The 26,164-nt window shown below is 38.1% G+C and overlaps 1 protein-coding gene across 1 annotated transcript in view; it reads left to right on the forward strand.

The window, feature by feature from the left end:
* Window positions 1–10,654: 10,654 nt before the first annotated feature.
* Window positions 10,655–26,164, forward strand: part of opa (odd paired) — a 254,002-nt gene continuing 238,492 nt past the window's right edge. The window contains exon 1 of the mRNA XM_067157726.2: window positions 10,655–11,597. Within this exon, the coding sequence (XP_067013827.2) occupies window positions 10,655–11,597 (943 nt within the window). The remainder of the gene's footprint in view (window positions 11,598–26,164) is intronic.

Genomic DNA, 26,164 nt, shown 5'->3' on the forward strand with positions numbered 1-26,164 from the left:
AAGAAGTTTTAGGGATTGGAATAAACTAATTTGCAAAGGAGGATGTTCAATAAATTTCCAAATTCTTTGCGATGATTAGACTAGTTAACCAACAGATAGGGATTTTTCAAATGGGCGACTACACTAAATGCAGATCATTGATTATTGGTTGGATCAGGGATTTGTACCGGGATTTGAGGGCTGGTTCGAGGTCCAATCAGCCTACATGATTCGAACTGAGTAGCTATCTGACGATGAGATGGCGGCCCCGGTCTAGAAAGCCAAGAATAACGGTGGAGAGGATTCGTCGTGCTGACCATACGACACCTTATAATCTGCAGGCCTTCGGTAGGCACTTGGTAGGCACTTGATTTCTTTCTTTCTTTCTTTCTTTCTTTCTTTCTTTGAAGTGTCACAACTCTTTATTTTCTCTCTGATTAGTGTTATATAGAGAATGGTTGCCCAGTTCTACCCCCTCTTAAAACAATAATCATCACCATCACCCTTTGACGCCACAGCTCTTCCCGACCTTGACCTACCAAGCGAGCCGGGCTGTGTGGCACAGACAGTTGAGGCGCTGGCCTTCTGACCCCAACTTGGCAGTTTCGATCGTGGCTCAGTCCGGTGGTATCTGAAGATGCTCAAATACGTCAGCCTCCTGAGACTAAATTTCGGCACCTTGGCGTCTCCGAAAACCGTAAAAGTAGTTAGTTGGATGCAAAACCAATAGCATTATTGTCCGACTCGTTGGCTGCATATTCAGCGTACTGGCCTTCGATTCAGAGAGTTCGATTACCGGCCGGGTCGGGGATTTTAATCGCTTCTGGCTCGGGGACTGGGCTTTTCTGTCCGTCCCAAAACTCTCCTCTTCAAATTCAGACAACATACCACACTACCATCCACCACAGAAATACGCAATAGTGATTACATCCCTCCTAGTGTTGGCGTCAGGAAGGGCATCCGGCCGTAAAACAGGGCCAAATCCTCACGTGCGACGCAGTTCGCACCCGCGACCCCACAGTTCTGTGAAAAAGTGGTAGGAAAAGAAAAAGAACACCAATAACTTTATTAATTAGAATCAAGCGACCGTTGTTCAGCCAGAAGGCCTGCAGATTACGAGGTTATGCGTGGTCAGTGCAACGAATACTCTTGGCTTTCTAGACCGGGAGTGCCACCTGAACGTCAGATGGTTCCTCAATGGTAATCGTGTACGCTGAGTGGACTTCGAACCAGCTCTCAACTTAAGTAATCCATAGCCGGGATTCGAATCTGAAACCAACAGGTAAACCGTGGGGCCGACTCAAACATTGCCAATAAATCAAGAATGAGATTTTAGTACTAGTAGGTACTCCAAACCTTCCGGCACACTTACACACTCTTGCTTGCACGTTACTGGATGACTGGAGCTGTCAAATGAACCCCCATCCACTGGCTACTTGTTGTTACTCCAGCACACATCACAAGGAAAGCATTCAAGGTACTTCTTTTCAAGTGAGTCCCACAAAAACTCACTCTTGTACAGAGCTTTACAAGATCCACCAAAGATGTGATTAAAACAGCCCACTCATAAGTGGCGATTTAATAATTGCAGGCAAAAAGAAAAAGAATCCCCAATAAATTCGTAACAAGTTGAGCAGAAGTACACTTCGCTACTTGAAGAGACACCTTGGTACAGTAGAGAATGAAATATGCACCAAGTGTCTCGTTCTGGAACTCTTATTTCTGCCTCGAGATAACACAGTAATTCCCAAATTATTATTATTATTATTATTATTATTATTATTATTATTATTATTATTATTATTATTATTATTACCTGGTGTTTACGTTTACTTTATATAGGCCTATGTACTTGTCAAGCCGTATACACTTTTCCGTGTACTGGAAGAATTCAAAGTAGACAGGAAAACAAGAGAATTAATCATGGAGACACTTCCAATTCTTGGGGAATTGTGAACCATTTGGTGTTACAACAGGAGTCCAACAAGGAGATGGGTTGTCCCCTTTATTGTTTAATCTTGTTTTGGAAAAGATATTAGGACTTGGGAAAAAGAAGTTAAAGGAATAACCATTGGCAGATTACGTGAACATAAAATGAATTTACAATGTTTGTCCTTCACTGAGTGTTGTCCCATAACAGATTGCATCCATCGAGAAACTCCATGAAACTGCATCCAGAACAGGACTCCAGATCTCATATCAGAAAACTCACTGCCTGGAAGGATCACTTCGGTACTTAGATGGACAACCAAAGAAAATCCAATATGGTAAAATACCCCAAGTGTCTAAATTCAAATATCTGGAAGAAATCATCCAACCTTCAGGACTCAATCACGAAGTAAACAAAAAAAAGCAAAGAGCATACACAGTTACATATTCACTTGGAACAGATATAGCCTAATTACAAATCCAAACCCCGAAATGCAAAATTAAGACATTATATCACTGTAGTCCGCCTCTGTGGTGTAGTGGTTAGCGTGATTAGCTGCCACCCCGGAGGCCCGGGTTCGATTCCCGACTCTGCCACGAAATTTGAAAAGTGGTATGAGGGCTGGAACGGGGTCAACTCAGCCTCGGGAGGTCAACTGAGTAGAGGTGGGTTCGATTCCCATCTCAGCCATCCTGGAAGTGGTTTTCCGTGGTTTCCCACTTCTCCTCCAGGCGAATGGCGGGATGGTACCTAACATAAGGCCACGGCCGCTTCCTTCCCTCTTCTTTGCCTATCTCTTCCAATCTTCCCCATCCCTCCACAAGGCCCCTGTTCAGCATAGCAGGTGAGGCCGCCTGGGCGAGGTACTGGTCATTCTCCCCAGTTGAATCCCCGACCAAGAGTCTGAAGCTCCGGGACACTGCCCTTGTGGCAGTAGAGGTGGGATCCCTCGCTGTGTCCGAGGGAAAAGCCGACCCTGGAGGGTAAACAGATGATGATGATATCACTGTAATCAAGAATAAAGCACTATATGCATCTGAAACACTGATCATGGGGGGCAGATTATTGATTAAAGATATAGAAAAGCAAGAAAGAAAAATCTTAAGAAAAATATTTGGACCAGGCTGCTCAGGGGGAATCTGGATGATAAAAGGAAATCTCATGACCTGTATCAACACTCACAGAAAATCTCAGCCACATTTAGCGAAAGACGTTTGAAATTTTATGGACATACTCTCAGTATGAGTAATCAGAGATTGACCAAAACAATTCTAAAACTTGCTCTATCAGTGAAAGTAAGTAAGTAATGCTGGAAGTTGGATAAGATCTTCGGCATCTCAGATGACATTGTGTTAGACAGATCTAAGTTCAGAAAATTAGTCGCCAATCGCCGCTTTGAACATCATCCAAGCACTACCACCAACAAAAGCTGGCCAGAAGATCCCAAGAAAAGCCACAGCGAGAAGATGAAGAGATTCTGGGAGAAGAAAAAGGCAACGACATCACGTTCAGTCGCGCTCCTCCGTTGGGCGCATAACGAAGAAATAATAATAATAATAATAATAATAATAATAATAATAATAATAATAATAATAATAATAATAATTGCCTTGATGATGGGAAGCCAAGAAATTGGCCGCCTTTATCGCCAGGGATTAACCTAGCTTTCATCAAGTGAACCGTGGGACATGTTCCTTTCCAGAAGTGAATGTCTCCTTCCCAATTCCTTTTCGATTTCCGCACAGAGAATCGCACTCACGTCTTTCCGGGTGAATATTTTAATCTGTGTAATAATTTTCTTCCACTAATTCAGAGGCGTTGAGCTGACTCTTCTGTGTCCTCAAGCAAAGGAGCATATCCTTTAAACCGTTGTAACAAACTATCTGATTGTGATTAATGAGGCAATTTTATACGTAATTATCGCGACTTGTTCCAACAAAGTCTGAATAATTGGGGAAGTTCGAGCAAAATAAAGGATACTTCGGAATTCTATTCTAATTTTTCCAATGTCGTAAGTGTATGGGGAAGAATGAAGTATTTCCCAGTGTGACAAATATACCAGGTATGATTACGATTCCCGGAAATCCTTGGATAATATCCACTAGCTATTTAAGTTTAAGTTGCGGTGATGTAATTCCACATAACAGAAGGATAAGGCTTGGGCTGTGTTATCATCATATAGGAATGGTGGTAATGAGAGAAACAAGGTGATTAGCTTTTTGAATTATTGACTGAATTCGCATTCCCACACTTTCTTTTGGTAGATAAGCTGCCTGTGTGGGTCCGTGGTAGAGTGTCGGCCTCCGGATCCCAAGATAGCGGGTTCAAACCCGGCAGAGGTAGTCGGATTTTTGAAGGGCGGAAAAAAGTCCATTCGACACTCCATGCCGTACGATGTCGGCATGTAAAAGATCTCTGGTGATACATTTGGTATTTACCCGACAAAATCAAAATTCATTAAATCTCAGCCATAGACACCCGAGAGAGATCCGGTTTACTCTAGGTCCGCTAGATGGCAGACAAACGTCGAAATTGACGAGCAGACAGCCAGATGGCGTCAAATCGAAATGTCTGCAAACGGTAGCTGAGGCCATACGATTATTATTATTATTATTATTATTATTATTATTATTATTATTTTGGTAGGTACATTTCATTAATGTTATAAGAAGGGCCCGTATGTTTATGGCCTAACAATGTTAGAAATATGCAGGCATTTATGACCTAAAAAATTATTCAAATATGACAATAAGTATGACTTCAAAATTTTCTGGTAACATTTTTGAAATTTTCAAAATCTTGCCGCTGTTTGAATTAACATTATATTGAAAATATACTTTTAAAATCGAGCACATTCAATAATAGCAAATAAGTAATAGCATGCATTTTTATTGTTATAGGCCTACGGTATTTTGAATGTATTTAATTACTCAATCCATAGGTAACTCTGGACGGTTCTGCACAGAATGAAATAAATATCACGTTTTGATGGCCGATCAGAAAGAATTACAATAGCAAATTACATACATTTTAAAGTTTTCAAACAGGAACGATGATCTTCTATTTTCTCGCAACATTTGACTTGTAACGAGGAACATCGCAGGATGGTTGGTATTGGGGCATATATGAAATAAGTCAAATCATTAGAGTTCAATTGAGACTCTACTCATCTCTTTCTATACAGCTTGCCCTCCTAATTAATATAAATAACTTACAGTATATATTTGTAAGAAAAGATATATTGTATGAGATTACAGACAACTATTAGGAGATGTTAAAAATCCGTCTTTGAGACGACTGCAAGTAGATTTGCTGAAATGGAATAAAAAAGATAAAATTATGTCAAAAATACGAAAATTCACGGGTAAATATGACCACAATATGAAAAATTACCGGAAAATGACAAAAAGATTATAAAAGCTAAGATATGACTTTATAGAATGATAGGACACATCTTAAGACACCCAGGACTTGTTCGGTTGGTTTTTGAAGGAAGTGTAGGTGGTAAGAACGGTAGGGGTAGACCAAGGTATGAATATGACAAGCAGATTAGAGCAGATGTAGGATGCAATAGTTACGTAGAAATGAAAAGGTTAGCACAGGATAGGGTGGCATGGAGAGCTGCATCAAACCAGTCTATGGACTGATGAACTCAAACAACAACAATGACGAATGAAACCGGACTAGAGAGCCAAGAATAACGGCCGAGAGGATTCGTCGTGGTGACCATACGACACCTCGTAATCTGCAGGCCTTCGGGCTGAGCAGCGGTCGCTTGGTAGGCCAAGGCCCTCCAAGGGCTGTACTGCCATGGGGTTTGGTTTGGTTTATGACACATGAAAACTGCATCATTTTAGTCAACGTAGATAAAATAATGCTGAACCTGTATTTTCCGTGGAAATAATATAGAAACAATATGACGTCACAAATATCCGGGCCCCAGTGATAAGCTACCGTAGAATGGGGGGCAATGAGGATGCAGAGGTGAATAGGAATGACTTTCTACTATTTCTTATTTTTATGCATCAAAGTGTAATTATAATAGTAGACCTAATGTTGTTTATCTTTTCACAAGTAGGCTGTACTGATATTGCTCTTAAAATTGACATCTTTTCCTGCTAATTCCTGTCCAGATCTTCACTCTGTTTACTCTCAGAATTATCAGTTATTTTTCTTTGTGGAAAGTCTTCTTCTGGTTCATTAACATTTTATTATCCACTGTACAGTATCATGTGTCTAGAAGACAGCCCATATTTATTTTTTTGGGTTAGTTGCTTATTAATTGTTTGTTGTGTGTATTATGAGGAAGGTCAAAATGTTATGGTTTATGGGGTGAATAGGAACGAATGTTCGCTTTAATGAAATTAGTTCTTCCTTTCTTTAATCACCTGTTGAGTGGGGAATATTTATTTCTATTTGTTTTCAAACATAACCTATTGTTTAAAATATTTTACTTGTTTATAACTCAGTAAATTTGTTTCATTCTTTCAGATATGCCTGCAAATACAAGCCCAGAGGAAAAAGACAATACAAGTGATGTATGTACTCCTGAGAAAGCACAGTTATCTTGGATGTTTGAGCAAGGGCCAAGCAGATAGAAAACAAGGTGGGCAGACTGTTTTATCTCATGGAATTGAAAAACATATCGCATCTAGATTAGTGACATGTTCAATTTAGGGTTATCCTATGGATGTAACTGATTTTCGGTTGTTCTTAGTGCTTGTAAGTTAGCGTGTCATTATAAATTTTGTAGAAATATAGTTATGAACCGGTCTAGAAAGCCAAGAATAACGGCCGAGAGGATTCGTCGTGCTGAGCACACGACACCTCGTAATCTGCAGGTCTTCGAACTGAGCAGCGGTCACTTGGTAGGCCAAGGCCCTTCAGGGCTGTAGTTCCATGGGGTTAGTTTAATTAACTTATTTATTAAATCATCTCTGATACTAGAATTACTTTATGATACAGATAGAGCCTATATTGTTTCTTTCCACCCATAATAATAATAATAATAATAATAATAATAATAATAATAATAATAACCGAGTGCAGCCCTTGTAAGGCAGACCCTCCGACGAGGGTGGCGGCATCTGCCATGTGTAGGTAACTGCGTGTTACTGTGGTGGAGGATAGTATTGTGTGTGGTGTGTGAGTTGCAGGGATATTGGGGACAGCCCAAACACCCAACCCCCGAGTCATTGGAATTAACCAATGAAGGTTAAAATCCCCGACCCGGCCGGGAATCGAACCCGGGACCCTCTGAACCGAAGACCAGTACGCTGACCATTCAGCCAACGAGTCTGTCCACCCATTATGAATTTTTTTTTTTTTTTTTTTTTTTTGCTAAGGGCTTTACGTCGCGCCGACACAGATAGGTCTTATGGCGACGATGGGATAGGAAAGGCCTAGGAGTTGGAAGGAAGCGGCCGTGGCCTTAATTAAGGTACAGCCCCAGCATTTGCCTGGTGTGAAAATGGGAAACCACGGAAAACCATTTTCAGGGCTGCCGATAGTGGGATTCGAACCTACTATCTCCCGGATGCAAGCTCACAGCCGCGCGCCTCTACGCGCACGGCCAACTCGCCCGGTCCACCCATTATGAAGGTAGAATAGAATTTTACATAGGTTTAAATTTATGTTCTTATTCACCCCGACAGTGGAGTGAACAGGAATGCTGATATTTATAGATATAGGTTAGAAATTATATTGCAAAACGGTTACGGAACTACAGTACATCCCTATGAAGGTTTTTTTTTTTTTTTTTTTTTTTTTTTTTTTTTGGCTAATGGCTTTACATCGCACCGGCACAGATAGGTCGAGGAGGCTAGGAGTTGGAAGGAAGCGGCCGTGGCCGCTAGCATTTGCCTGATGTAAAAATGGGAAACCACGGAAAACCATCTTCTGTGCTGCCGACAGTGGGATTCGAACCCACCATCTGCCGGATGCAAGCTCGCAGCCGCGTGACCCTAACCGCACGGCCAACTCGCCCGGTCCTATCAGAAACAAAGGTAGTAGCAACATTTCCAGTGTAAAATGTTGAATATAATTATGTCGGTGAGAAAACACGTGAAAACATCTCCAAAATTCCAACATGTTCACCCCCATTCTACGGTACTAGCTTTAGTACTCGGCGTTTGAACTAAGGCAAGGCAACGCTACAGTTTTTCCACTCTCCTTTTCACAGTTCGTTTAGAACAGGGTGTAAAGGAAATCAAAGAGGAATTTGGAAAGGGAGTCACAATCCAAGGAGAGGAAATCAAAACTCTGAGATATGCCCACGATATTGTAATTTTATCTGTGACTGCAAAATATCTGGAGAAATTGCTGGATGGTATGGACATAGTATTGGGGAAGGAGTACAGGATGAAAATATATAAATGCAAAACAAAATTTACTAATGAATTAAATTTACCAAAAAATATCATACGTTCCTTTCATTATGACCTATAGGTATGATAAGAGACGGTAAGATGTTTTAAATACCTCCATAAAGTCTTCGCTGTTGCTTTAGATAACTTATATATCATCTACTGTTTTCTAATTTTGACAGTAGGCTATTAGATTTAAGATCATAATCAAAATACTTCAAATATTTTTTAAAAATACTGTAATGTTATGCAGTGTAAATCGCTCGGTATAGGCCCACCATGTATTCTTGTAGCTATATCCCTGTTGTCCTCATATCCTGAAAATGAAACAAATAAATGCTTCTAAAAGTTAATACGATAACTTACAGAACCTGTCTTTAAACCCCTAGTAAATAACACAAACAGGACGGTAACTTTCTTTTACGCGATGGGCAGTGTGTCACCAAATCATTTTCCATGTTTTCCATTGTGATGTTTCGGCGCGGCTCCGATAAAATTCTCTTATAGGCTGAGAAAGACCGTTTAACATCGCAGGAAGTCAAATGAAATTAGCCTAGTTTACTATAGCCTGAAAATTAAACGAGCAAACATCATTTTTTAATGTTTTGAATATTTACCTAGATATGTTCAAAAAAGTTACATTCCTCACATAATAGGCCTACATAAAAATATGTAATATTACTAAAAATATGTAAAAATATGAAGAATGAAACACAGGTATAATTATACCAGAACCACAATTCGCCGACATTTTAAATTGTCTACAATTAAAAGAATGGAATATAATTATAATTGCCGGGATGAGTGGCTCAGACGGTTAAGGCGCTGGCCTTCTGACCCCAACTTGGCACCTTCGATCCTGGCTCAGTCCGGTGGTATTTAAAGGTGCTCAAATACTTCAGCCTCGTGTCGGTAGATTTACTGGCACGGAAAAGAACTCCTGCGGGACAAAATTCCGGCACCTTGGTGTCTCCAAAAATCCTAAAAGTAGTTAGTGGAACGTAAAGCGAACGGCATTATTATTATTATTATTATTATTATTATTATTATTATTATTATTATTATTATTATTGATGCTTTCACGCGCCGTACTTATAGACATAATATAGACTTTTAGGCTTATGCCGTGTCAGGAAAATAAGGTGAAATTCTTTACGTTTCGCAGAGAACTTTGATCTGAAAATTCTGCCTCGTGAACAATCGAGATTTTCTTCAGAAGACGCAGAGCAAAGTTCTCTGTGAAACGTAAAGAATTTCACCTTATTTTCTTGACACGGCATAACCCAAAAGCCTATGTCATGTCTATTATTATTAATATGCAGTTTCATAAAAATTCGGGCCCTGTACATTACGCACGAGGAATTCTAGCATTTTTATAAGCGCTGTTAGCTGTTCTTTTTATTATCACTTCGGAATGTTAACTTTCTTCAAGTACTCTCCTAATATCGAGAAGCAAGAAAAGAGTGATGGAGGCACAAATAACAATGAAAGTCCTTGATTGATAACCCTAATCCAGGAGAGAACTTGAACCGAAAATTGAGGAGAAAAATTGTGTGTAAAAGCTGATGGCTCTGGGTGTAGCTTGCAGATTGCTAATGGCGACCTTGTTGAGTCGGCTTGGAAATTTAAAAAAAGTTGACCTTATTATATGCAATAGAGACATAATGCAATACTTGGCATAATATTGTTATCAGACAGTATCATGCTAAGATTATTTGTATTGTCGACCAGCCTGCCGCCTACCGACACATTACGGAAGCTTCAGTGGGTAGGCACCCGACTGCGCACGACGGGATTCAGAACACGCCCCCAAAGCTCAATTCGGATTGGCTACACGGCGCGCTGTTGACCAATGCCGGTGAGATGTGTGGTGCTGATGATAGGTAGGGGGTCCAGCCCGCGCTCTAGGGGGCAGGCCAGAGGTACAGTCTGGCGAATGGGAAGGTTAGTGATAATGCCTCCCCTCCACGCTGGCTACCTGGGGGTTTTACTAGAGGGGGGGCTCCCAATCTAATGTTGTTCAGCACTTCAGTCCCGCTGAGCTTGTTCGTACTAGCAGACACGATTCTACAACAAGTCTTTTTTATTTATACATTATATTTAAAAAATGATTTTTTCTTCCGTCGCAAATATGCATCCTTTTTTTTTACCATTGCTATTCTTGTGATTCACTTTTATAGTCGATTTGACACAGCGCAATGTTACCACTAAACGTGTTTTGTGTTCTAGTGCTTCAAGTGAATTTCTAGTGATATGTTTGTTTATAATTAATTCGTAACAATGCATCTCAAACAAGTGTTGTGAACAGAGAAACCATAGGAGAGGGGTTATTTTTTAAATTATTTGACAGCGAGGTGTTAGAAAAATCACTCCTTTTGTCATGTTAAATCATTTTATGGACACGAGTCATCATCACCATCTCGCATCCATGGGATTAAAGATGAGTCCCCCTCCTGCGGGGAGTGCCGGCGCTGGTACGGCACACCAGGTGATGACTGCTGGTACGATGTCGGCAGCAGCGTCCCTTGGTACCACCGCCAGTGACGACACCGGGTTTCAAACCAATGGCTATCACCATAGTGCACATTCCGGGATGAGCCACCATTTAAATCCTCATGCAGGATATGCCGCGAGGGATTTTCTTTTAAGAAGAGAACATCATACCCATGAATTTTCCCCTCCCGTAGCCCCTGTTGGTACCACCGCCTCTGCGACGGATGCCACAGTCCTATTCCCTTCAGCTTTACATCACGATACTTCATCCCACCATTTAAACCCTCATCAATCGCTAACTAATCACCATTTAAATCATCACCATCATCAGATGAGGTTAGGTATGGATGTATATACAAGGCCAGAACATCATCCTTACCAGACATCACCACATCATCACCATCATCAATTCGCAGCTGCCATGTCGCACCATCATCATCACGCTATGCACCACACGAGTATGGCGCCCCATCACCACCACGGGGCGTTCTTCCGCTACATGAGGCAGCCTGTCAAGCAAGAAATGTCCTGTATGTGGATAGACCCTGAACAACCCCCTCCTAGGAAGACGTGTGGCAAGACTTTTACGACGATGCATGAAATAGTGACACATTTAACTGTAGAACATGTTGGTGGGCCAGAATGCACGACGCACGCTTGCTTCTGGCAATCTTGTGCGAGAAACGGACGGCCGTTCAAAGCCAAATATAAACTTGTGAACCATATTAGAGTCCATACAGGAGAGAAACCCTTTCCGTGCCCTTTTCCCGGCTGTGGGAAGGTTTTCGCCAGGTCGGAGAATCTCAAGATTCACAAGAGGACACATACCGGTAAGTTCAACGTTCTTTTCGTTGTTTTTGCTTAAGATTAGAAGTTGTGTGTCAAATATTTCCCCATGTACTTTATGAATGTCAGAATATGGTTGATTTTGAATCCCTACCTTTCAACGATCATACAGACATTACATTAGTATTAGGCTATAGCCTCTTGTTAGGCCTGGATTCTTTAAAAGAAAATTGTACATCAATATCGTGATGCCATGGTTAAAAAGGAATGGATTGAAGCAAAACAAAATACGCGGTGCACGATTTTCACTACAAGATATGTAATTCTAAACATTTTTATACACCGACTGAAGGATGTATATGCTCTCTATATGGGGAACTTGCGATCGGTACCATGTGGAAAAAATGCAAGAAAAGAAACATATTCTTGACTCAGTTCTGTAATGTCTATTGTGAAATGACTTAAGTATACAGCCTATTGAATGCATTTAACAATTATTATTATTATTATTATTATTATTATTATTATTATTATTATTATTATTATTATTATTATTATTATCATTATTATTATTATTATTATTATTATTATTATTATTATTATTATTATTATTGTCTTAACACCGTGTATTGAAAGAGCTGAGAAGAACACTGGCGTATGCTTTGTAGGCCTACATTTAACTTATATGTAGTGTCTGAAAGCTTATTGTCACTACTATATTTAATCCTTAAAATATCCGGGATGAGTATTTAAAAGAAGCATTTCAGGTAAGCCTACCTTATGCGATTTATTCGACTCGATTGTGCACCACTATTTGGATAAGAAAAAAGGAATAGATTATCCCTATTTCGATTATTTAACGAAGTTCAGTTTAATGTTCTGGATTTGTTTGGAATCCCTGTACGAGCTTGAAGATTCCTTCGGCCTCCTGCACAGAAATCAGTTGTTAATAACATTCCTTCATATCGGTATCCGTTGTAAACATTATTGCATATCTTTAATATTATTGATCACCTGAAGGAGAAGTGATAGAACATGACTATTTTGATAATCCGAATTTATCCAAGTTATACGTTTGAGTTTTATGAGTGATTATATAAGCCTGAAATTTTCTGTAGTTTCCTCCTTGGAAATCGGTTATTAATACAACTGATATTGCTACCTGTTCGTTGTAAACAATCTGGGGTGTATTATTCTGAGAAATTATCACTCGGGCTGTTTATTCCGAGTGTTTTATACAATTTATGATTATGGTTACTGAGTCTCCATTAACAGATTCTTCTAGATATCAGCACACTTCAATATTATATTTCCTCATTTTTTTGGAGAAGTTAATTTTTAACTTTTGAAATACACTGTAGGCTATTATATTTCTTGCTCTTGCTTAGATTCTGAGCGAATGCCGAAAACTTCTCTTCTAAGTTTAGGATTTAATCAACAGTTAGCTGTTAGGGCTAATTTCTGTTACCTATCGAAAGTCCCGTGTTTGATTATTTCATTTGAAACGAGTAGGCTACTATTAATCAAGATCAGAAAATGGCACCGAACTGTTGCGATCAGCTGCCGTGAAATTCGTAATATAATTTTGTGCTTTGACTGTATGAGATTTCATATACACAACAGTGTATTTATCATATACATTTTCTTAATTTTCTGACCTCGTGTTGTCCACAGTGGAAGAAAATAGGCCTACAAGTATCTAATTCTTGTGAAAATGAGATTTCTTTCCTGCTTTAGAATTCGAGTATTATGGCCTGCAAATACTCTCAACATTCAAATTATTTGTTGCTAGTTTTGAAGGTGAAGTTCAAATTTATTCGTAACTGATAAATGAAAGCTTAGGTACTCGGGCGATAAACTTAAAACAGAAATATTAAAATGGTACATCTTAATAATCAAGATATTGACTTTATAATTTAACTAAGCAATTATTTGTTTGTAGATAGGTATGCTGTATTACTGAAATTCGATTTACACCCCTGCTGTTGCTTCTTAGAGCTAAAAAGGGAGAAGTTTTCGAGAACTGAATTATTATTGGTCCTAACTTGAATCATTCTCTCTCTTCCTAGGAGTGAGAGAATCAAATTGTTTTTCAGTATTATTGAGTCTTAATTCTTTTTGTAGTGGATGCGTCTATTTTGCAGTTTGCGAATTTGATTTCTTGTATATAATTTGCTAGAGTTCACTTTTTACATCTGAATTAGTTTAAATGTGGTTATTTTCTAGTCATTTTTATGTAATCCTTGTCGGTTAACACACGTGCTTGGCCCGCAAGAATAATATATTCGAAATGCTACCTTGTTTCTTTTAAAAATTTTCAGAAATTATGGACTAGCACAAGAATACAATCTAACTACATCAAACAGAGGTAATAAAATTAATCTCGATTGCATAAAAGAGTGAAATTAAAAATAGACAGTGTTAAACGCACGACAGTTACTTAATTCTGAAGATGAGCGCCCAACAGTGTCAGTTCAATTTGAATCAATACTTCACAAATGACGAAAAGTAGAAAACAATATACCGAAAGGCAAACTGAAATTGAATAGAATGAAATAATCGAATAAGCTATTATTCTGGATTCGATTATTCCATCACTCTAGGACTAATAACACAACATAAATATCTTTGCTGCATTAAAATATTAATGGAGATATAACAGAAAGCAAAGAACAGTTCATTTGACATTAGTATATTAGCGGCAATAGAAAGGAAGTGGCAAGTTGAGAATGTAGGTGTGATTTGAAATAAGAACCATGTAAAGATGGTTTCAGAATTTTATTTAAAAACCTACTTATTGTCCCAAATGCTGCTACCGTTAAATTCAATACTTCGATAACTTTCTAAATGATACTTGTTCCTCTAGAATTATATAATTTTCTTATTGTACATTGTACAATTCAAGTGTAGTAGATGGAGAAAGGGCAAGCCCACATACACCGAAGTACCTTCATCCCCACATGTATGTGTACATAAACTCTGCTGAATATTTACATACAGACTATGTAGACAATTTTAAATTTACATATTTACACTCCAAACACTGTATTCTTAGAATAGTAATTATCTTTATTCATTCTATACATCTTAGAATAAGACGACCCAGACATTTATACCCTCACTCATACCCCTGTATTCACCCTCATTCACAACCACTCCCACACATTCGCCCACATTCAACTGTACTTGCACCCATCTTTCTTGCAATTCTAATTTATACAAGTTATATACATCACATATGGGTTTCTATTTCCATGTACAGTACATTTTCTTTTCTGCGTGAAGGAGGTGAGGATTGATTGTAGATGTTCCTTTCTTTCAATGTCCTCAGGTTGGCCGATTTGATGTTCTATTCTATCTGTGCGATCAGTTACACAAGCTTTTACTAGTATTTTACGAATCTTAGCTTTGGTTGTTGTAATGTTATAGGAAAGGGTTCATCACTTTGTCGACATCTGTTATTGTACGTAGGCTCTATTATCGTGCCTATAACACCCCGGTATCACCATTGTAACTGGGCAGAGTTATTTTCAGTTCGGACAATTCCTATTACAGCATATAATCATAATTTCGTGTGGCTATTTCTAGCCGGGTGCAACCCTTGTAAGGCAGACCCTCCGATGAGGGCGGGCGGGATCTGCCCTGTGTAGGTAACTGCGTGTTGTTGTGGTGGATGGCAGTGTTTGTTATGTGTGGTGTGTGAGTTGTAGGGATGTTGGGAACAGCACAAACACCCAGTTCCCGGGCCATTGGAATTAACCAATGAAGGTTAAAATCTCCAACCCGGTACCCTCTGAACCGAAGGCCAGTACGCTGACCATTCAGCCAATGAGTCGGACGTTTCAGCATGAAATGACAGGACTGACCGTGTTTCCCAGTTTTTATAACTTCACATTATGGCATACTGATGTTCAGCTAGACTTTTTTTTTTTTCCTGTTCTACGACCAATATTTATAATTATATATATTGATTATTTGATAAAAACACCGCACTTGCCTGCACATGTACCAATACCATTATGCGAAGTTTTAGAAGGTTGATTCCAGATAGATCCGTATCTCGTCCACCTTATATAAGAATAACATTGAAGAGGCACAGCTAAATCCTCAAAACTAAATTGGTAGTAGGCCTATGACGCATTTTGAAAATAATCATCAAAATACAATGAAACAACCATTACATACGTTTATTTATAGAGCTTCAAAATATAATATTATTTATTTTTCATTTAATTCACTTATATTTAAGTTCTGTAATTTTCCGCAGAACATCATTTTTAATTCTATGTCTCAGTTAAATTTTGAAGATTTCCTTTTTCCATAATCATTGATCAACTCTGATTGTAACGGATGCTTCTAATACTGTATTTCACCGGTCGAGTTGGCCGTGCGGTTAGCAGCGCACAGCTGTGAGCTCGCATCCGGGAGATAGTGGGTTCGAACCCCACTATCGGCATCCCTGAAGATGGTTTTCCGTGGTTTTCCATTTCGCACAGGCCAATGCTGGGGCTGTACCTTAATTAAGGCCGCGGCCGCTTCCTTCCCATTCCTAGGCCTTTCCTGTCCCATCGTCGCCATAAGACCTATCTGTGTCGGTGCGACGTAAAGCAACTAGCAAAGAATAATACTGTATTTCTATACCCTTCTCTTCCTTGGACGGATATAATAAAGTTCTATCCAGTATTCTTGAGTCGTTGGTTGTGATCCTATTAAGTTTTTCGACTCTGCTTAATACATTACTTCAAAAGAGAATTCTGTTTTACATGTCATATGCCTGCTGGATTACAGTCGCTTGGGACATGTTTCAGATTTGATCAAAATTGAACATTATTCAATGGGATATTTAAAATAATTACCCTGTATTTATGCACATGTCTATTGTATGTATTACGGTATATCGAAATAATGAAAGATTCTGAAGTATTTCATAAACGAGTCTATTAACGAAGTATCATAACTATAAAATCTACAAACTGATTGCCCCGTTGTTGGCGAATTTCAGTTTAAATTCGATTGAATTCTACAAGGATCACAAGCATAAGTCAGCTCAGGGGTTTCCAATTTGTAAGGAGTCAAGGGCATCATCGTGGGCCGCACTTTAATAATAGGCCAGTTTTCGTAAAATTCCGCAAATAGATGTACCAGTATTGAAATAATATGCACAGTTCAATTGAAACGCAGGTTTGCACATTTTAATTGCTTAAAACACTATTATACCCAGGACAGTTATTGAATTTGGAAGAAGAGCACCCAGTAATGTCAGTTCATTTGAATGAATATTTGACAAATGACAAAGTAAAAACAAAATACCCAAAGACAAACTGAAGTTAATAATGTAGTGTAAACAAAACTTCAGTTTAGTGGGAGTATTGTGAAGGGAACAATGATATACAGTTGTAAGAGCCTAAAATCCCAGCAACGTACTACCAGGAGCCCTGTTTCATAAAACTAACTAATAATAGGTCTATTAGCTAATATTAGAACTCATAAAAATAATTATTAGTTAACCAAATTCTGTTTCTTAAAGATTTACACATGACTAATAAAATATCTTCACTAATAATATTAGTTCATTAGTCAGCTGATACAAATGGAGGTTACAATCGGTCTGTTGCATATGTTCTTGGTTTGGGTTTGTTCCTCGCAGTAGGCTAATGCTTGACTACAACCGACTATTAATCCACATGTTCAAAAGGCTCACTTGATATTTTCGTTGGTATGAATTAGATACGTGTGAAAATGAATAAAAGAAATGAAAGTAATGTGAGAGAAGAAAGTTACTTTTCAGAAAGTGATTGAGTTAAAGCGTCAACTATTCGCAGCCTTTTGCACCCTATAACCCTCCTTGTTCCTTTTACTTCTTTATTTCATGTGCTCTTAAAAATCTCTGAGATGGACTAGCAAAATCTTTGTTTACTACGCCCTATTGGTGGGGGCGGCAGGATAACAGCCATGGTATCCCCTGCCTGTCGTAAGAGGCAACTAAAAGGGGTCCCAGGGCTCTCAACTTGGGAGCGTGTGTTGGCGAACATGGGGCACTGAGATGAGTCCTGCCATTGCTTTAACTTACTTCTGCCAGGCTCATTTTCATCTACCCTTCTAACCTCCCTTGTTCAACTCTTGTTCTTTTCCTACCCTGACAGTATTAGGTTGCGAGACCGAGATAGTCTTTCATTTTCACGCCCATCGTGGCCCTTCTCTTTCTTTAGCCGATACCTTCATTTTTCAAAATGTCGGACCCTTTCCATTTTTATTATAGATGATGGTTGCCTAGTTGTAGCCTACTTCTCCTTAAAACAATAATCATCACCAGCATCATCTTGGTTTATTTGTGATATAAGCCAAGATTTTAAAGGATACCTGGAGTGTCCGAGCAGAACTGCACTGGAGAAACACAATGATACTGTACCAACCGGTGGAGTGCAATGCGAAGCTGTTATTTTCAGGTTATGCTTCATTCCTTGCAGTGGAACGTTCTATTACCAATCCTATCAAGCAAATACTCTGTAGTTCTATAATCTAACCTAAATCTCCCATTGTATTCATATGTTTGTTAAATTCCAGTACAGGCTGTTTATGACGTAACATTTATTGAACAGTGAATACCTACACTCGTTCCTTATCACTATTTGAGTCAGAGTAGACCATTTCAGTGATTTTCGTGATTTTATGCCAAATATTAAAATACCGCTCACGTTGGTTTTACCAATAATATGAATTGAGTCAAAATACACTCGTGGAAATAATCCTAATAATGTGAGTAACTTTTGTTAGTCATGTTGTCTATGAAACAATTTACTAATATTATTAGGAACATCTACTAATAATTTCGACTCATAAACTAATAACGAATATTATTAGCTAATAATTTTATGAAACATAATACTAATATTATTAGTTAATATTATTGGTTTCTTACTAATAATATTAGTGGAAGATGTTTTATGAAACAGGGCCCCCAGGGGCACTTCTCTGAACATTTCTTCGGGGGTGCTGCACTCTGAACGAATGATAGAAGAACGAAAAATTGAAGCCGCTTCTTACACCAATGGCAATTAAAGTATTTCTTGGTATTCACGGCATGTTACGTTGGATAAAATGTCCATAGTAAACTTGGCACGGAAATCCAAGATATGGTAAGGATTCCATAGCCATTTTTACAATGGTTAAGACCTATATCTAGCATTTGTGAGGGCTCATTTTCCGCCCAAGTTCGGATTTTTATATTTTAAATAAAAAATAATCTATTCAGCCCAAGTGAATACTTAAAAACAGGTGAAATAATACGAAATAATGAATTAGTTCTGTCTTGGGTCCATAAAGGGTACAAAAATTAATACATTTTTGAGCGAGCTACTTTTTGTAAATTTTCTTCACGTTTCTTAAAATATTTTTTAAAAGTCCTCGTGGGTCGTAAAATGTAGCTATGCGGGCTGTCGTTTGGAAACCTCTGAGTTAGCTCTTCAATTTGCTTTGACTTCAAAAAAAGACTTACAAACGCTTACGTAGCCGTAAAGCATGTCGGTGACTGTTAACAATTACCGGTGAACAACTATAAGTTTTCTTCTTCCTCTTCTTCTCCTTCGTCTTCTTCTTCCTCCTGGTTTTATTCGAATTATTTGGGATTAGGACTAATGTGCCCAGTTTTGCTTCCAGGCATCTTCCCTGACGCTAACGCTATGTGTAGGGATATGCTCTCACTATTACGTGGTAGTGTGGTGTATTGTGTAATAAATGAACATGTGTATTACACCGAAAACAAAACACCCAATCCCCGAGATAGGAAAATCAAGCTTGAACTTAAGGCAACTATTCTGGCAATTCAGCCAAGGAACCTGGATTTCTTATTATTATTAAATATAATAAGGCATGGGAGAAAGTGTTTTATTTCGATGATATTTTTTAGTTTGTGGACATTTTAAATATCTATAGGACCCGGAATGCTAATCATTTTCATTTATACAGGTTTTTCACGTTTTTTTATTAAACAAATTTTGAGCATCTCCCAGTATTTCATCATTTTAATACAACAAAATGTACTGGTAGATTTTAATTTCACCGCAAGCTGAGGTTTTCCACAAAAATACCGGCAGTTAATTTGAATTTATATAGCCTACTAGTTGAATTTTCACGTGTATCTTATAATTTTAAAAAGTCGCTAAAATCAGCTCAAATGTCGCTAGAAAATCGCTAAAGTATAAATAGTTTATAAATACTACGTGCCGAATATAAAAATCACTAGAAATTAAAGTGCCGGGCTGAGTGGCTCAAACGGTTGAGGCGCTGGCCTTCTGACCCCAACGTGGCAGGTTCGATCCTGGCTCAGTCCGGTGGTATTTGAAGGTGCTCAAATACGCCAGCCTCGTGTCGGTAGATTTACTGGCACGTAAAAGAACTCCTGCGGGACTAAATTCCAGCACCTCGGCGTCACCGAAAACCGTAAAAGAGTAGTTAGTGGGACGTAAAGCAAATAGCATTATTATTATTATTATGATTATTATTATTATTTTATTATTATTATTAGAAATTAAAGTCCTGAAATAGGGAAACATTTTCGTATTAAATCAAGATTTTACAACAGAAATAACAAACCGTAGGAAGATCGTAAGAGCAGTGCTATACGGTACTTTCAATTCAGTTCGTACGATGAAGTATTGCTTCAACTCTTGCACACTGTAGGACTGTAATCTATTCATTAATAATTTGTTTATTTTGCGTTTTAATATTATGGGGTGACTAAACGGTCCCTCCATTTCAACAGTGTCTAAGATCTGGAAATTGGGCAGTCTTTATATAAAAAATTCGGTTATGGTTACCTTGGGCCAACATCTCCTATCAACGTCTATCAGAGGGAAAAAATGGACGGAAAAAATATTTATTGATCAATTCTGTTAGGAATAGTTCTAAATTCTTATGTGCCGGGTTGAGCGGCGCAGACGGTTGAGGCGCTGGCCTTATGACCCCAAACTGGCAGGTTCGATCCTGGCTCAGTCCGGTGGTATTTGAAGGTGCTCATAGAATATACGTCAGCCTCCTGTCGGTAAATTTACTGGCACGTAAAATAACTTCTGCCACACAAAATTTCGGCACCTCGGTGTCTCCGAAAACTGTAAAAGAAGGTAGTTAGTTGGACGTAAGAAAGCCGTTATATTATTATTAAATTCTTTAGTCTATCTAGGGTGGCCATAACCACATTCTTGGGTCTTATGGCCTATTTTGATTTTTTTAAATGCAGTTAACAGATTCCTCATTCTGATTTCTTTGAATTAGGCAATCAATATTTACTAAAATTCGACCTAGAGCTGTTTATTATTGTGTACCATTTGCAACAAACATTCCCTTGGTGGCGAGTAGAAAATCATATTCCGAGTGCAATCATTGCGGTCGCTTATAGGTTCTTAGATGGCTAAAGGGACCAATTTCTAGAAATGTAAGGTTGTCACGATGTTTTGGAATGGATGATATCAGGCCCGGATTTTGGGGCAGGCTGATGAGGCTGCGACCTACACACTCACAGTACAATAGCGACCGCATCACACGTACAAAAAAGACAATGAAAATTAAGCATATTCAGAGTTAACATCATATTAACAATAATCTTGAATAACAGTCGAAACTATGTAGCTGTTATGAGTAAGGGCCTTACTTTTAAATCCCAATCCATCAATTTCACCACTGATCTGCATTAAGGGCAGTTGCAAATTACGTATCTGTTGTTTACCTTAAATAATTGCTAAGAATTTGGAAATTTACTGAACATCTCCCTTTATGAATTATTCCAAACCCTAACTACTCTTCCTTTAAACTAATATTTGTCCCAATTTATCCTCTTGAATTCTAACTTTATCTTCATATTGTGATCTTTCTTACTTTTGAAAACACCACCCAGACTTATTCTTCCGGTAATGTCATTCCACGCCAACTCTCCACTGTCAGCTGGGAACATACCACTTGGTCAAATGGCTCGTCTCCTTCCTCCCAAGTCTTCCTAGCCCAAACGTTGTATCATTTTCGTAACGCTACTCTTTTGTCGGAAATCATCCAGAACAAATCCAGCTGAAGGGGTCGACACATGTTACACATTGAGAATTATCCCTGACTGGCGTTTCGTTCACGAGGTTACAGTCACTATCCGAAGTGGGAAGTGAGTGCCGTGAAAACGATGCCTATTTAGAAAACAAGAAGTAGCCATAATACCTGCTGTAATTTAGTGAACAGGGAACCTTTACATCCAAAAGTGGGATACTGCACATGGTTATGAGGGTATTTAGGGGTTGTAGTAAGGATGTAAAGTATAGGGCGTATAAGTCTCTGGTAAGACACCAACTAGAGTATGGTTCCAGTGTATGGAATTACTTGACTCGAGAACTATAAAAAAAAAAAAATCCAAAAGCGATCTGATGAACGAAGCGTGCAGTATGTTAGGAATGCAAACTCGGTGACGGTGGCTCATTCCAAAGATTTTTCAAGCATTTCTAAATACGGTGGTTTTTTAATTGTTTAAATGGGAAATTTCAAAAGGAACATTCCCAGAAGAAAATTACTCTATGATACTTTCATTTTCTGGCTTTTATGCCAATATACCTAGGGTACAGTCTGTTGCATAGTTATTTAGAAAAAAGTAAAGTAGCCGTGTAGCTTCTGTAGTTTAGTGAGAAGGATGGTATTTACATTCAAAAGTGGGGTATTTTTATAGGTTCTCAAAATGTTTGAAACATTTTAAACTTAATTTGATATTTCAACGGTTGTTTTCCATTATGTGTGTATCGACACAAATAAGCCACAAAATATTTTGCAGGCCAATTCGTACAATAAATATGAGACTAGGAGTTCATTAACTGATTTTCGCTTGTTCTCTTAAATGTTGTTAGGTACTGTTGGTATTACATCCCTAATTATGTGCTGTGTAGCGAAGTCACTTTAAATCTGAATACGTAAAAGTCTCAGGTCAGTAAAAGAAATTACTGTTTCGTCTTAAGTAGCCTATATCACAGTATAGGCCTATATGTATATCACAGTGTTTCAAGAAATAGCACAGGTAATAAATTTTCTTTTCCTCATCGCATTAATAACGGAATATTATTTCTTCCATGTATTTTTTATATACAGCAGGGATGGACGAATTAGAAAACAAGAATTTAAAAAGAATGGTATTTCTGTATCCGTCGTGTCCACAGTAAGAAGGAAATGCACTTTTTAATTTTCTTTCTTTCATCTCTGTCTTTCTGTCTGCATGTATATACGCGCACGACGAGAAATTGGCTGAACAGAATTTAATGGAACTCTGTATGTAAAGTCGGGGAATAAGGCACTACACTTTAGGCTATAAATTAATATATTCACGCTGAGTGAAATGGTAGTTTATGGGAAGACCTAAAATTTAATTCTCTAATATTTATATTATTAGTGGTACTATAGATGAATAACTAAAGTTGTACAGAATTAAATTTACGATCATTTATGTCTTACACATTTTTACCGTATAGGCTATTTAATCAATTTGGATGTATGTTGCTGTTGTTGTTGTTGTTGTTTGAGTCATCAGTCCATAGACTGGTTTGATGCAGCTCTCCATGCCACCCTATCCTGTGCTAACCTTTTCATTTCTACGTAACTATTGCATCCTACGTCTGCTCTAATCTGCTTGTCATATTCATACCTTGGCCTACCCCTACCGTTCTTACCCCCTACACTTCCTTCAAAAACCAACTGAACAAGTCCTGGGTGTCTTAAGATGTGACCTATCATTCTAACTCTTCTTCTCGTCAAATTTAGCCAAATTGATCTCCTCTCACCAGTTCGATTCAGTATCTCTTCATTTGTGATTAGATCTATCCATTCATTCGTGATTAGATCTATCCATCTCACCTTCAGCATTCTTCTGTAACACCACATTTCAAAAGCTTCTATTCTCTTTCTTTCTGAGCCAGTTATTGTCCATGTTTCACTTCCATACAATGCCACGCTCCACACGAACGTCTTCAAAAACATCTTTCTAATTCCGATATCAATGTTTGAAGTGAGCAAATTTCTTTTCTTAAGAAAGCTCTTCCTTGCTTGTGCTAGTCTGCATTTTATGTCCTCTTTACTTCTGCCATCGTTAGTTATTTTACTACCCAAGTAACAATATTCATCTACTTCCTTTAAGACTTCATTTCCTAATCTAATATTTCCCGCATCACCTGCCTTCGTTCGACTGCACTCCATTACTTTTGTTTTGGACTTATTTATTTTCATCTTGTACTCCTTACCCAAGACTTCATCCATACCATTCAGCAACTTCTCGAGATCTTCTGCAGTCTCAGATAAAATAACAATATCATCGGCAAATCTCAAGGTTTTGATTTCCTCTCCTTGGACTGTGATTCCCTTTCCCTTTCCTAGCCAGGAGAAAATGGTAAACAGAATTTCATGAAAATTTGTATGCAAAGTCTGCGAATAATGAACTTCAGTCTAGGCTATAAATAATTTTATTCATCTTGGATGAAATGGTAGTTCAGGGGAATGCGCTTATTTTACAACGTGTAGGCCTACACTACTTAACCTAGAATTCTGTATATCTACATTGTATAATTCCGTAGCGAAGCATGGGTGCATCAGTTATTGCTTACCTCTATAGCATTAACCGGTGAAATCTCCATCACTACTCCTTCCTTCTTAGTCTCTCCTAACATGTCGATATCCTTTTAGTGGAAAATGATATGATGGTATTGGTTGTTCAAGAGTTTCTAGACTTGGGCCATTCATAATTAGCTGATCCAAGCTATGTGTGTGCAGTGAAGGTCCCAAGTAAATTCATGGTACCAACCCCCCCCCCCCCCTTCCCTTGTTTCTTTGCCATAAAATTGTTGACGTTAACAACACTCCAACAAATCTCATATCTTGAGGATATGGAATAATTAATTCATCCATGCACCAATTTTAGGCGGCTACACATGCTTTTCCGATCGAGTGCCTGTGATTTGTCTAGCTCTGATATACGGATACATTGCACAAACCAAATGTTATTCATAAAATGTACACGGTTAAATAATTAAAACATTCGTGAATTAATTAGGAAAAGTTATGTCTTTAGAATTCAAGTTTCAAACAAATCACCACCAGTATGTTAGCATTACGTTGTATTTTTGGAAACTGAAGATGATTAACATCCCAACTCTTTAGAAAGCTTTGTTCGTAGTACAATCAGAAACTGTTGTCAACTATCAGATGCATGCGCACAGTCAAATTTGGTTTCGTAGTAGCCATCATCAGAGTTGCCGACTTCTAATGTGTTGTTCGTACAAAGTTTTCAAGCTGCTGGAAACTATCAGCAAACCGTTGGAACAGTTTCTGACCCTGGACGAAAACTCTTTCAGTCAGCGAGTCATAAACTGACCTGAGAATTACTTCACGGCCGTGATTATTTACTCAAGTAACCTGCAACGTAAGTCAAATTGACCAAATATAAAAATATAACCCCACTTCTGTATTTATGTCTAAGTAGCCTATGTATATATTTCAGTATTTCAACTAATTTTACTTAGTCATTCACGTTATCTTACGGTGTTCATTTTTAAACTTGAAGTTACGAATAAAATCCTAATTAATTTCTGAAGCTCACTGAGTAAGGCCTACACAACACGTTGGTTCAAAACAGTTGATGTCTCCAACCACTTCCGTTCGTAGTGAAAATTAGTTCGTCACTTTTCAAACTAGTTGTCAACCACGCATGCGCATATGGACGATAAATCGAACTATCAAGGATTCGTTCTGCGAACAAACTTGAAATCATATTTGGGTAAAGGGGAAGACTGCGAGAAAGGGGAGGAAACTCCCCACTGACTCTAAATCTGGCTCTGCTAGGGTTAAATGCTCTCTCTAGGATGCTGAGAATCAAATCATCTTTCAGTATTCTTGATGTCTTCTTGTGGTGGCCTATTTTGTTTCTTCACTCTAGTTAACAGATTCTTTTTTTTTTTTTAAGCTACGGTGATAGTTTATTCCCGTTCAGTTTAAAGAAGAAACTAGTCGAAACCCTTATTCTTCCAATATTCGAATATTGTGACGTAGTTTACAAACAACCGAAAACCTATCTTCGAGATAAACTACGACGTGCACAGAATGCCTGTGTAAGATTTATAATGAAATTTGAAAGTTTCAGATCATGTTACCCAGTCTTACGTTGACCTCGGATTGTGTACTATAATAGATATTTTATGTACAGTAAAATAGAATAGTAGCTTCGTAATTTAATGGCATTCTTGTTTAGTTTTAATTTTAGTACTGTTTATTCTGTACAGTCGTTATTAAGTAAGTTCTCTAACAGCTGAAGATGACCTATTTACGGGTCGAAACCGGTACTGTTTTTATGTAAATTATTGACACTATGTAAAATAAAGTATTGATTAGGTGGAGAACTCATCCTTCATACTTGTACTTATCGTAATTTGTCTCAGTGTTTTTAATTATTTATATTTTTAATTTATTTATGTATTCACTGGTTAAGTGTAAGACAGGGATACGTGTCCCTAACTTTGCCAGTTAAAATAAATCATATCTATCTATGATGCCCTTCGTCGTACTCGCACCTTCGAAGCTTAGTGCGTTTTCTATTTGGTGTAAACATTCC

The sequence above is a fragment of the Anabrus simplex genome, chromosome 14 (genome assembly GCF_040414725.1).
Source record: "Anabrus simplex isolate iqAnaSimp1 chromosome 14, ASM4041472v1, whole genome shotgun sequence".
Taxonomy (NCBI): domain Eukaryota; kingdom Metazoa; phylum Arthropoda; class Insecta; order Orthoptera; family Tettigoniidae; genus Anabrus; species Anabrus simplex.